General features: G+C 42.8%; 1 protein-coding gene across 5 annotated transcripts in view; it reads left to right on the top strand.

The window, feature by feature from the left end:
• Positions 1–3,559: 3,559 nt before the first annotated feature.
• BTBD10 (BTB domain containing 10) overlaps positions 3,560–13,637 on the top strand; it is a 28,081-nt gene continuing 18,003 nt past the window's right edge. Inside the window, exons 1-2 of one of the 5 annotated variants that reach the window (XM_027699570.1) lie at positions 3,560–3,629; positions 10,648–10,806. In XM_027699570.1, the coding sequence (XP_027555371.1) occupies positions 10,706–10,806 (101 nt within the window). In that variant the 5' untranslated portion in view covers positions 3,560–3,629; positions 10,648–10,705. Of the gene's footprint in view, positions 3,630–4,393; positions 4,430–10,647; positions 10,807–13,637 lie in introns of those variants that run through there. The other 4 variants (XM_027699588.1, XM_027699579.1, XM_027699597.1 and 1 more) reach the window with 4 other exon arrangements.

Here is a 13,637-nt window from a genome sequence, read left to right on the forward strand (position 1 = left end):
CCTCAATCATTACACATATAAATTCAATCTGCTGAAGGCTAGAGACTTGTAACTAGTGAGCTGTAGTTCATCATCTTGGCTGTACCTCTATCAAAGTAAAGGCCCTGGTGCTATGAGCAGATGGGGTGTCTGGGCAAGGGCTCCCTGCCACTTGTCTGGTTGTAGAATCGAGGCCTTAAAGTGCACTTTCTATTTATTCTTTTATCAGACATCTGTGCTAACTTAAATAAATAAAATTGCATTTTTGTACCTATGTCTCACTTATGTATTACCAAATAAAGTGGACCAAAAGCTCTTGGACGTAACATTAAAGCATAATACCTGACTGACCTGTGACTATTCTGATATAACTTAGCATTTGGGACAAGACTATTAAGCCATTTTATATTATTACAGCAATATAAATACAAAAATAATGATGAGAGCAATTTTTACTTTTTCTTTCATCTTTCCTGCACATAAAATCATTTTGATGGTTAAACAAAAGGTATTTACCAAGCACAAACCTATTCATGTTCCCTTACAACAATGACACGTGCAGAAACTATGTAATCTTCAAGTGCCAAAATCATAAACTTTGGCATTTTGATCTAAACAAAGAACTCTATTTTCTAAATAGAAAGAGTCACCCAGAGCAGGTGACACAGGAACGTGTCCAGGTGGGTTCTGAACATGCCCAGAGAGGGAAACTCCATAATCTCCCTGGGCAGCCTATTCCAGTGCTCTGCCAGCCTCATTGGAAGGAAGTTCTTCCTCATGTTGAGGTGAAACTTCTTGTGTTTTAGCTTTCGGCCATTGCTCCTCATCCTGTCATTGGGCACCACTGGAAAAAGTCTGGCACCATTCTCTCGGCACCTGCCTTTGAGAGATTTATATGCATTAAGGAGATCCCTTCTCAGTCTTCTCCAGACTAAACAGGCCTAGCTCCCACAGTCTCTCCTCATAGGAGAGATGTTCCAGACCCCTAGTTGTCTTTGTGGCCTCCGCTGGACTCTCTCCAGCAGCTCCTTGTCTTTCTTGTGCTGAGGAGCCCAGAACTGGACACCATACTCCAGATGTGGTCTCAGTAGCACCAAGCAGAGAGGGAGGATCACCTTGCTTTATAATCTGACAAGGGCTTTTTGCCAAGACCTGTGTGCTCAAAGACCTATCCCATGCAGACACACATCTACTGTACACACCTGGTTTTTATAAAATTCTCACTGAAAAGAAAGATAATCACATCTCTGACTGGTGACTCACTGAAACAAAAAGCACTAATATCAATATCCGTCCTCAGGGGGAGTAAAACAGTAGTAAGTGAAAAAAAAAAAAAAAAGAAAAATTGACAAAGCCAGAATCACATGAAGTCAAATAGAAACAAGATAATTTGTGAGATCCTGCCACTGGAGATTTAACTGCCTGTGATTTGGCTTTCTAAGCTGCTTCTGACTTTGGCTGCTGTAAATGCTACTGTTTCATGTTGCTCAGTTCACTGCTAAACGTGTGGCATCTGACTCCTTGCCTTGTTAGCACATTCTGACAGCTTTTGTGAGAGCTGCTTGGCCCTCATTGTTCTGCTGCTGGATTTCTAGAACTGTGTGGTTTATCTCTGTGGTCATTGTTAAAGGATGGAAAAAGAGAATTCATTTAACAGATCCATGTTTTGCTGTATATTGTAGCAAAGCTTCTGTTCTTTGTGGGGTATTTTGGTGTAGCAAAGGCACAAATCCTTGCTCTCTTGCCTCCTCTTCCCCTCCTCTCCCCAAGGAGCATGAGGAGTACAACCTGTCTGTCTAATGTTCCCTGTCTGAAGCAGTGAGATCTGCTAATGCAGATCCTCAGTGTACACCTCAGGCAAGTCCAGAGGTATATACTCACTGAATCCTGAGATCAAAACCCCTAGCTGTCCCTGAAAGAGGAGGATCTAAAATATACAAAAAGCATTGGCTGTACAGTTCCAGGCTCTGGAATCTGACAACAAATTAATCAAGTTCCTCCACCAGTAGTTAAATCAGAACCCCTGCTCAAAGTGGATATACTCATCAGTAGGATATAGATTCATGTTCCCTCTTACCCACATGTTTTCCCTGGGAAGTCTGGTCCAAATCTCTTAAAATCTGGTTTAAGAGATTCTGGTAAGACCCCATATATGGTGGTTGGTCTCCAGAGTGGGGCTTCCCCAATATATCCTCTGTGCAACTGGACTGGCTTCCCACAGTGCACAGAGGAGAACAGACAGACATTCAAAAGGTTGAGCAGAAGTTTGCTTCTTTCTCTTTCTCCTCCCAAACTGCCCACTAATTCAAATTTGCTTCAATATACTGATAATCTGGAGTTCCACAATCCTTTCAACTGACATGGAAGACAAACCCCGCTTAATATATGATCCTTAATAACAATGCTGTAGAAGATATCTTAGAAGAGAGACAAATGTTCTTTTTAATCTGAATCTCATCTCTCAGTTATCTGAATACAGCTGGTGCTCGGTGTTGGTTTATTCTCCCTCCTCCATCCCGTGACATTGCAAACGGTTCAGTGTCCTCTCAACACCTGTGACACTTCAGTGCACTGAAGTTACCTAAAATGTGGGACATGGTAGTTCTGCTGGGGTATTACAGAATGAGAGCCACGTCCACTAATTATATTCCTAAATAGACTGCAGATTACGCAAAATCTATACAACCTATAGGGCTGTACAAACACGCGGTTGTAATTTAAATCAGGAATGGGTTTTAGGACGAAGCTTGAGATAGCAGATGCCAGCTCGCCTAGATAAACTCTATTATGTGATACCTGCGCCGCTATTATCCCCTCAGTGCTGCTCCACAGGGAGATCCCGGCTTTGCAGGGAGATCCCGGTTCCACAGGGGAGATCCCGGCTCCACAGAGAGAGCCCGGCTCTTCAGAGGAGATCCCGGCTCCACAAGGAAATCCCGGCTCTACGGGGGAGTTCCAGGCTCCTCAGGGGAGATCCCGGCTCTATGGGGCAGTTCCAGGCTCCTCAGGGGAGATCCCGGCTCTATGGGGCAGTTCCAGGCTCCTCAGGGGAGATCCCGGCTCTACAGTGGAGTTCCAGGCTCCTCAGGGGAGATCCCGGCTCTACAGTGGAGTTCCAGGCTCCTCAGGGGAGATCCCGGCTCTACGGGGGAATTCCAGGCTCCTCAGGGGAGATCCCGGCTCCACAAGATCCCGGCTCCACACCTCTGCCGTTCCCCACCGCCGGCGGGCGGCGCTCGCCCTCCAGCACCGCCCCGGCCCCTCACACCGGCCGTCCCCCACGCTCGCCGGGGAGGATTTATCATGTTTCTATCAGTGTATTTTATTCTGTTCCTGTTTGCGGTGATTTGTGCTTTGTAACGTTTCACTCGTCTGGTGTTTGTTGTGTTGGTGTTTGTTTGTTTGTTTTTTCCCCTGTCCGTTTTTATCCACGGGGGAATTTATTCTCCCACCTCTCCACCCCCCCGCCTTCTCCCGCCCCCTCAGGGAGTGCCGCGCGCCGCTCCCTTGGCAACGGCGTCCCGCGGCTCTCGCGAGATCCGGGCGCCTCCGCCAGCGCCTCCTCCGCGGCAGCGGGGGCGGCTCTCGCGAGAGGTGGCGGCGGGTGCGCCGGGCCTGGCGGGGCGGCGGGAGCGGACGCGGCTCGGCCGGTGAGTGAGGGAGGGAGGGAGGGGGTGGCTGAGGGGGCACAGCCGGGGCGTGTGGGACCCTTCGCCGCGGGGAACCCCTGCCGCAGAACCACGGAACCCTCAGGGTCGGAAGGCAATCCCCCTGCGCAACCCCCCCTTCCGGGCAGGGCCGGCCGGAGCAGGTGGCACAGGAGCGCGTCCAGGTGGGTCCGGGATGTCTCCAGAGGGGGAGACCCCGCGGCCTCCCTGGGCAGCCTCGCTGACCGCGTGCTGAAGGTTTTTCACCCCAAAAACGCCGCAGACGGATTTACCCGCCCCCTCCACCCCTCAACCCCCGCGGCCGCTCCGCTCAGTGAGGGGTGAATGAGCGCGCTGGACGCGGCTTAAATTGATGCTTTTCGTCATGTATCGTTTACTGGTAGGACCTGCCTTCACTGCGAGGCCTGTGCAGAGACAGTATTGTTGCTCAGGACTGCCTGACAGCCGTCGTATAATTCCTGAGCACACTTATTTTACATAATCCTTGAGCAGTGATTTACCCACTCAAACGATTTCGTAATGAGTTCGGCATCTTTATCATATTTTTTTTCTACGTCAGCATATTTTATTTGCAGAAAATATCAATTGCTTGTGTGATAAATCTGTCATAGCACAATTATGTGTTGCAGTTGCCTGTTTGGTTTTTTTCTTTAAATTCACTTTTGTTTCTAGCTATTGCTTCTGCATCTTTTTCCTGTTTATCTCCGATCCCATCCACTGTGTCACTTTAGAACTCTTTTCTTTCAGAACTGGGACCCACCTCCATCATAGACCTCTCCCAGGTTTGTTCCTGTCACTTGTGGGGCTTCTTTGTCCAAAGCAGTGGTTGAGCATTGTATCTTTTTGTTCTTTATTGTTGGCTGCCTCTTACAAATTTGAGTACATGCTTAAAATCTGGTTTCTCAGTAGCCTTTTTGACTGTCCTTGCTGTTCTCCTCACTTCTGTTTGCCTGTATTCCTCGTGAATCATCTGCTGTGATTCATTGAAAGAGTACTTACCTCTGTTCCTTCAGCTTTGTTGATCCTTTCCCTGGAATACACTCCCTCTCTCTCTCTCCTGGGTTTTCTGTTGAATTAGATGTCCCAGAAATGCAGTCCCAGTCATCAGCTATCACACTTTTCACAGTCCATAAACTGATAGTTCACATCTGTTATCTTTTATGTGAGCTAAAAAAATGTGCCTCTGCATCATCTTGTGTAGGTTGCCTTGAATTCCTGTAGCTTGAGCACAAGTACAGTCAAAAGGAACTGGTTGATTTTTTTTCCCCTTTCTTTTTCAATTGCTCTGTAGTTAAGGAAGATGTTCCACTGTGTGTGTCCTGCAGGTCTGTCAGTGTGTCTTTGACTGGGTCTCTTGCAAAATATCAGAGATTTTCTTGTAAGACACACAGACTTCCTGCCAACAACGTTTGAATATTCCCTCTTAATTTGTGCCATTTCTGTCTCAAAACCTCCTTGTACATCTTGTCTGTGCCGATGGTGCTGTCTGAGGCTGCTCTTGGAAGTTTTTCCAGCACATCTGTGTAGGTACTTTTGCCCAGTGCATTAATGCCAGGGACGGTGGGGGTTAAGAAGGACAACAAGGTGGAGCAGCCCTCATATCACACATTAGATTCCTTCTTGAAGCCCAGTTTTCCTCTAAGGCACAATTGCTCTTGCAAATGGTGAACAGCTGATGTGTGGATGACATGACTTTGTTAAATTAGTAACAGATGTCATCCCTATTGGTTTTTCTGTCACTTTGTTATAAACTGTGTGTTTTCATAGCTTGTGTTCTTGAGGTTGGGGCTCCTTTGTCCTCCGTGCACACACAGAAATCAAAAGCTCATTATGAGCCAATTTCTTTCAGCACAGCTTTGCTTTAGCAGTGTTGTTTAAATCTTGGCCTGGTGCTCTTGCTTGTCAATAAAAGTATGTATAAGATCAGAAGCTAATTTATAATTCATTTCAGATGTGAAAAACTGTGTGAGAATTTTCTTGCTCGTGAGGTGTGTTGTTACTGCTGGGTACAGCCATGGGTATAGACCTCACTTATTTCTTCAGGAAATCTGTTTGATGCTCTGATTCTCTTTATCTCATCCCTGGTGCTGAGTGTGATGAAGCCCTGACAGATGTGTCTGTCTGCTCTGTGTTGCTGGCCCACAGGCCATGGGGCCAGTAGTAGTGGCAAGGAGTTGGGTTCTGCTCCTTTTTCCTGCAGTGATAGCCAAGATTCTGCTTGGAGAATTGGTGGGAGAAGTTGCTCACTCCACTGAGCTTTTTGTGGGCAGACCTTGGCAGATTTCACACAGTGAATCCTAGTACAGAAGGGGGAGTTGGGAGTCATCTGCATCTTGCTTTTCAGTCTTCCAATGTCAAATAGCTGTTTTATCATCATGTTCCCTTAGGGAATTATAAAGTTAAATCTTGCAGGATAGTCACTGGATATCTGTTGTTTATGGTTCTATAGTTAGGAATATCATCAGCTTCCTGTGACTACTCTATTTTTTTTCCTTTTTATTTGCTCATTAAGAGAAGCTTCAATCCTGACCTACTATGTTAATGTTGAGACTGTATTGCAGAGGATGTCTCTTAGCTGTGCTTTAATCAGTGTCAGTTTGGTAACATTTCAGTGATGATAATTTATAAAGCTACTTTGTGTGGCTGAATTGTGACTGATCTCTGCACTACTTTGCAAGAAGCTCACTTGACAGGTATGGATTTCCATGATATGTGGTGTTTGCATTATGAGCATGTGTCCTTTGAACTGCATTTCTTAATTAGGATGCAATGTCACTGTGCTTGCATTCCCAGTGAATCTAACTTATAAGTTCCTTTTTGTTGTTGCTGCTTTTGTGCTTTGATGACTAGAGGCAGCGAACAGCAGACTGTCACTCCTTACAGAAAGTCTAAATATTTAATCTGAGTTTCTCTGTCACAACTAATGCCAGGTTTTGTCCTACCTCGTTACTTGTCTACTGGAGCTTTCTGATTATCCTGGTTCACCTTTACAGTGGATTTTGCTGAAGGGGCAGGTTAGAGCAGACAAGCTTCTGAAACCTGCCCTACTTTGGGAAATGCTTCTGACCAAAGCTTAGAGCTGAGTAGATGCCTGAAGTGCTTCGTTATTTGAATGTTGTCTTCAGTACTGACAGCTGGAGCAATCAGTTCTTTGTTCTACCTGACGAGCTGGTGGCCAGAGGAAATTCAGGATATTTTAATCATCTTTCTTAGTAAGACTCCAGAGCTTTGCAGCCCACAATATTCTGGCTGGCTGGAAATGTGTTGATACTGGTTGAGATTAGCTTTGTTTCTTTCCTCAAAGATTTCCAAAGAGCCTTCTCCAGCCTCCCCTAACCTGCACTATCTTTGAAAACTGCAAGTCCTGCATCTCACCAAAGTATATGCCTACTTCTGTCCAGCATCTACTGTTGTCTAAATCTTGCTTAATCTGCTGTGCCTCTTTTGTGCATTTTATGTTGTCATGGCACAGAACTGAATATGCTTTAGGTATTACTTAAAATAATCTGTTCAGCATCTATCACAGGAGAGTGTAGGATACATCTTTTCATGAGCTCTTCAAGTAGTGGTGTAAACACATTAATTACTCTATTTTTCAGTGCCTGGAGTGGTTCTACCACATCGACTTTTAGCTTTTCAAACCCACTGGGTGTCTGTCTTTAAAATTCCCTTGTATTTCAGTAGCCTACAACTTTCATAAATTAGTGATGATTCTGGCTTCAAGTTGATGTTAGCAAATCTGAAGTGTTCTGGCTGTTTATGTTGAAAGCTTTGAAAATTAAAGTCTGCTTCCTGATTTCCTATAACTCCTTGTGAGAATTCTCTGGAGCATTAGCTTTCTGCAGAAGGGTGTGAAATCATTCTTTAGCCCTGGAGAATTGCTTGTTAGCTGATTAGGATGGCAATCACTTGGGCCAAAGTGCCAGTGTTGTGTGATCTATTGAGGGTATTTGGATTTGATTCTGTATTTCCTGTGTTCCCAGTGCCTTTTCCCCTTTACCAACATTTCAGATGCAGTTCCTTGATTTCGTGGAAGGCATTGAATAATATTTGTGGCCATGCACTCTTGCAGTTTTTCTTTTAGTTTTTGGTTTTTTTACACCCAAGGTCAGAATGTGTCCTGAAAACATGCTTTGTTTATTCCCCCCAGTGTGAATCCACGCCTAAAAAAAAAAAAAGAACATTAAACCACAGTTGAAACATTCTTTTCTATTACAGAAAAACAGTGGTTTTGCAGAATTGTTTAAAAAGAATCAAGATGACTAGTTAGTTACTAGTAAATAATGCATAAAGCATTTGCTAATTGGAAAAACCCCAACTATTTTCAATAGAGAAAAACATAAAAGAATTCCTTATTTATAGTCTTACAGGATTGTTAAAACTTGAAATAAAATCGATAAATACATTTGTTTATAATCCACACAACAGCGCTGTCAGCAGTGGTCAGGGAGAAAAACTGGCTGTGTTACAGCAGATTGTTTCTGAGAGAAATGTTAATTGTTGAGATTGTTGAAATGTTAATTGTGGAGTGGAGGATGGAGGGAAGACTGTCTCTTGTTCATAGTGTGACATGCTTGGAGCTAAATAAGAGGTTTCACAAGCTGTAGCTTTGGACACTTGGATTGTTCATCTTGTTTTCTGAGCTGTGTGCCAGTCTGGTGAAGCTGCTGGGGTTCCTCAGGTGCTTTAAGCTGGGAAAAGGGAATGCTGTTGTTCATGAGGAGCAGTTCCATTTATTTGTTTCTGTCCTTCTGTGTCATCTGTTGTTTGCGGTAGCTTAAGTGTAGCTGCATAGCAAAGGAGATTGAGGAACTGAGCCGACCTAAAACAGGCTTTTCCTTTGAAGTGTGTGTGGACCTGGACCCTCCTGTTGAATTTTCACTGTAAGAGAGATGGGGAGAAGGCAGAAAGTGTGAGACAGTTTAAGGAAGTGACTTTACATTGGCCTTTCAGCTGCAGTTCTCTGAAAACAGCTGCTCTTTACACACCTTCCCAGTACAAAAGCTAAATTCAACTATTGGTGTCTGTTCAGTAAGAACTGGGTGCTGGATGCCCAAGGCACCTGCTTTGGTCTGTACCTGAGGGGGCAAAATGTCTTTTAGATGGTTTTAAAGGGAAGAGAGAGTTTGTGGAGAGAAGCAAAAGCTGGTAAAGAGCCGCGTGGTGCTTCGGCAAACCGGAGTGGAAGCAGGACCCTGTCATGGTCAGGAGCTGGGTGTGATTGCACAGGGGCAGCTGTGGCATCCTCTGGGGCATTCCTGGTCTTGGCTCTCTGTCCCACACGGTGTTGTTGCCACAGTAGCAGGACTCACTGGGCATCTTGCTCGAGTGACTCAATGGACACAATTCACTTTGACTCGGGGTAAAAGGTGTCTCTATCTTTGTGTTGCCTGTGTACATCATCCTGAACCTAAGTTGGAATGACTGCTGCTGGAGTAACTCACAACTGCATTTATAAACCAACCTTCCTTCCCTTTGTCTCCTTAACAATGCTTTTTCTGTTCTGACATAGGTTGTAGGTTTCTCCTTGTTAAGCTCCTGATAAATGTGTGTAGATCCTATAACCTCTGTGTAATATCCTTGCACACATTGTGCTTTGATAACCTGAATTTCTAGGTAATACACCATAAAATGGTTATCTGAGCTTTTTGCCTTTTTTTTGCATGACAGAGTTCCTGTAATTTTAAATAAAATGTTTTTTCCTTTTCCGGACTCTATATGGACACCTGACCATGCCAGTCTTCCAATCAAAATGTGTTTAATTATAGAAACTGTAACAGGAGAAAGACCCAACCCTGTGGTGGAGATTGTATACTTTGTATGAAATCTGTTTTGTTGGTTAGACCTGAACATGAAGGAAAAACTCCTATGCAACCAACATTTTCAAGAAGCTTGTTCTCTACCATTCTGCTGTAACTAAAACTTTTGGGTCTAAATTTAGCTAGGAGAATCTAAATTTGACAGAAGAGTTATTCTATTTTCCATGACTAAAGGGACAGTTTATTTGAGCAGCAACTTTGTTTTAAAGAAGTCTCAATTCTTTCGGGACTCACTTCCAAACAGGATAAGTTTCATTGAATGTAACAAAAATATCTTAAGGAGAGGTGAGGTGGAGATACAATGTTTCTAAAATATTTACCTTAAAATTTTAAAGAAACATTAGCCTACCTTTCCGTTATTTAGCAGGTTTATATGTCTGTAATTTGATTTTTTTCCAGCTGCTGTGCAATCATCAGCTGCTCACTTGTGGCTACTTTTTCATTTTTGTAACCAGGTCATTCTCAACTGTACAACTCTCTTGACACAACCATCACTTATAGGTATGACTTGAACACCTGTCTTTAAGATTGGCAGTCCTTATTGACAGCCACAAGGTGTTTTGATCCAAGAGTGAATTTTAGTGGGAGTTGAACATTAATATCATATCCCAGTGAAGGAAAGGGAGCTTACTATGTCTATTTTTATTAAATTTTTAAATGCGACTTTTCTGCAGGAGTCAGTGGAACTGAACCACACTGAGTGTTTCCAGGAATTGCTGTAGATTCCACTTTGGAGTGAGGTCTCAGACATAACTGCTAATTGTGTTTTCCTCTTGGTCAACCATTCAAATTGTAAAATTATTGGTCTCTTTTCTACAGTTGGGATCTTTCTTTGAATTAACTTTATACGTTTGGAACAAAATTATGATGTGTTTGCCTTGTGTTTTATAACCAGTGACTTTTCTGTTTGGACACAGTGAAATTAATTGTTGCAAAAGTGAAGTTGCCTGCCAGCATTTATAGAACTATATTTCCTATAACAAAATGATCTTTTTAGTGCAGGTATCAGCAAAATGTATAAAATGTTACTGTCATGCAATTTCGAAGTTGTGCTTCCGTATTTCCTGTTTTCTGTAATCTGCATTTAAAAAATCAAAGCCTAACAACACTTAATTCTGCATGTCTTACCTTTTTCTCCTGTGTGGCTTTACTTAAAGGTAAACACTGCTCTCTTAATGTAGGTTGTGAGTGCTGCATGTGTGCTTTTCAGAGCAGTAGTGTGAGGAAGCTGGCAGTGGAATGGCAGGACGGCCTCATCCTTATGACAGTAACTCCAGTGACCCAGAGAATTGGGATCGGAAATTGCATAATAGACCTCGTAAACTTTGTAAACATTCAAGGTAGGTGCTATGTACCATCTATTGCATCTCAAAAACTACAATGAAAGTCCATCCTAAAGGCTACTGTATCTGGTTGTGGCAAGTCCTGTCATAAATTTTGTAATTCTTCTTAAAAGGACCGCTTCTTAATTCTTTTAAAAGACATTTTCTAACATAAGTGATTTGTCAGCTTCCTTAATCTGTGCTTAGATTTGTTTTGCCATTTGTTTGTCTTTTTTTTTTTTTTTTTAAGCTAAATGCTTTGTGTGCACATCAAGACACCAATTGAGTGACTGAATATATGGATTTTTTTGGGGTGCTTGCTAGGAGTTACTTCCTGTTCACCACATTTTAGTTGCTGATACTCTGTTTAGTAGCTTAATATGTGCAATTTGTCCATGGTGAGAAATCATAGTTGCTTGCATGCAAGTATCACTCTCTGTAGCACTTCCTTGGTAAAGCTGTGTGTCAGACCTTGCTTTTGCCTGCATCCCTCACAGTAAGAATGTTTTTTAAATGCTTCTGGATTTGACGAAATTATGAAGTTAATTAGTGGTTTCCCAGCATACATTTCAAAAGAGAACCAAGCAGAGCGATTAGTCACCTTGCAAATATATGTGAAGAAGCATATTCCTGGAAATATATTTAAGCATCCAAATAAGTGTGTATCTTCCAAGTACTTTGCCCTTTTAGAAGGGCTAAATATAACTGAAACATCTCTCTTAGCGAGCTAAAATTGTTCGTGATTTAAGCTTTCCCACTTGCAAGATGATAGGAAAAGAGCTAAGGAGCATATTCAATAACAGCAACTTATTTCACATTTTTATTGCAGACAAAATGGATTCTAATGTTGCCCAAAATGTTCCATGGGCAATTAATATTGTGGGTTATCTTCCTGTTGTTGAATCTTGGATAATTGTGAGAAATCCAAGAGGACAGGGAAAAAAGAATGCACCAATAATTAAAAGGCTCACAGGGAGACCCGCGTAATTAGAGGCCTGTGATGTGAATAATGGAGTGATTAACACAGAGCCAAGGAGGGTGGCTGGTGCTACTGGTCAGTACAGGCTTGTGGAATGTAGCTTTGTGCAGCTGATATTTTTAATAAGGTGTCTGGAGGTGGTTGATCTGTGCTCCTTATTTAGGATTTTGGGATCACGATGTGGCCCAGCATCGGCAGTGACCAGTGTCGGTATGAGGGGGGCATTGTACGGGAGTGGGGGGCTGGGGGTGTGGCTGTGTGTGGGTGACTCACTGCTGAGCCCAGTTCATGGATTATTCCAGCCATCTTCATTCCCGTGCTGCCTCCCACGATGATCTGGAACAAAACCCTAAACTGATACTGGTACAGATGACCCATGATGGGGAGTGTTGAGTAAGGAAAAGGACTCATCAGCAGCCTGTGATCTGAGTGGTTTGATAAGGTGTGCAAATATCTGCATGTTCTTCATATGACTGAGTACAGTGTTTGACAGTCAGGAGCCAAGGATGTGGGATTGTCACCTGTGTCAGCTCCCGCTCGTTGTCCCGTTGGAAAACCCAAAGGCTGGACAGTGACATCTTGATCAGTCACTTGGGATCCTTGCAGGAATGGCATCGTGGGGATGAGCTGTAGGCAGTGGGCAAGTGTGTAATAAGTGGTGATAGCTGGAAGCTGGAGCTGGGTACATCCAGTCCAGAGAAACAAGGCATATGCCTTATCATGTGTGGTCTAGTGTGGATTATGTATTTTAGGGAGATGTTTACATAAAAACTGTGCAGTTTTCTGAAAAGATTATTTTCAGATAGGAGTGAACTCAAGGAAGTCTATGGCCTGTGCTTTTCAGAAAGGTTGATCATTTCATGTGGTCTGATTGCAAGGTTCACACATCAGAAGGTAGGAAACCTATGCCTTTAAAATAATGACAGCTAAGTTGGATATATTTCTGGCAAAACACAATTTGTTTCCAATAAAATGCTGAATAGTGAGTATTTTATGGAAGCTTTTAACGTGTATGGTAGGGAAATAGTATTCAAGCTAGCATGTGATCATTTAAATCTTTTTTTCCCCAAATAAAGTGTACCCATTATGAAATCTTTGAGAATGATAACCCAAATGATAGTTTGACATTGTAATAGAATAAAGGATAAATTAAGGATAAGTATTTTGTTACCTTACTCCTTTGAGATACTTGATTACTTCAGAGAATCCAATTATTGGAAAACAGTGTACTTTATTCAAAAGCCTCAACAAAATAATTGGATTTTGTGTGGCTGAATATCGGCATATTACTATTGATTCTGACTTAATTGACACTTTTTCTCTAGACAAGTGAAAGTCAGTGTGAAAAGTGCAGTATCAGGGGAAATATGCATTTGGAAGCATAAGCTGTAATAATATAACTTGAAAAGGTTTGAGTACTGCTGTCTTATTTGTCTTTCAAAATGCACTTGTTGTCATGAGTTAAAAAATACTTTTGGTTTGGAAAATGTAATGGTGAAATAAGAACTTTATAATAAATCTCAACAAGGGAGTAATATTTAAAGATGGATGCTGAGCTTGTCACTCGGTGCTTTGGAGAGTTTAATCCTCCAGCCTTAACCTTCTTAAAATAGCTTAGATAACTTTCTGGACTTAAAAAAAAGCATCATCCAGGGCTGTGAGCTGTCCTTGTGTGTGTAAGGCTTATGTGGAAGCAAGGAAAGCCACGGGGATCGTCTCCCTTCACTGTGCCGTCTGTTTGAGGCCAAGGACGTGGTAAAACTATCCAAAGGAGTGTGTGTATGGAACACTGACACAGGTTACCACTCTATCCAGTTCTTTCTAGTTGGGTCAGTGTCCAGTTTTTGAAACCTGCCAGGTTGAGCTGTTG

This window comes from Neopelma chrysocephalum, unplaced genomic scaffold, assembly GCF_003984885.1.
Source record: "Neopelma chrysocephalum unplaced genomic scaffold, ASM398488v2 Primary Assembly neopelma1_24, whole genome shotgun sequence".
Lineage (NCBI taxonomy): Eukaryota > Metazoa > Chordata > Aves > Passeriformes > Pipridae > Neopelma > Neopelma chrysocephalum.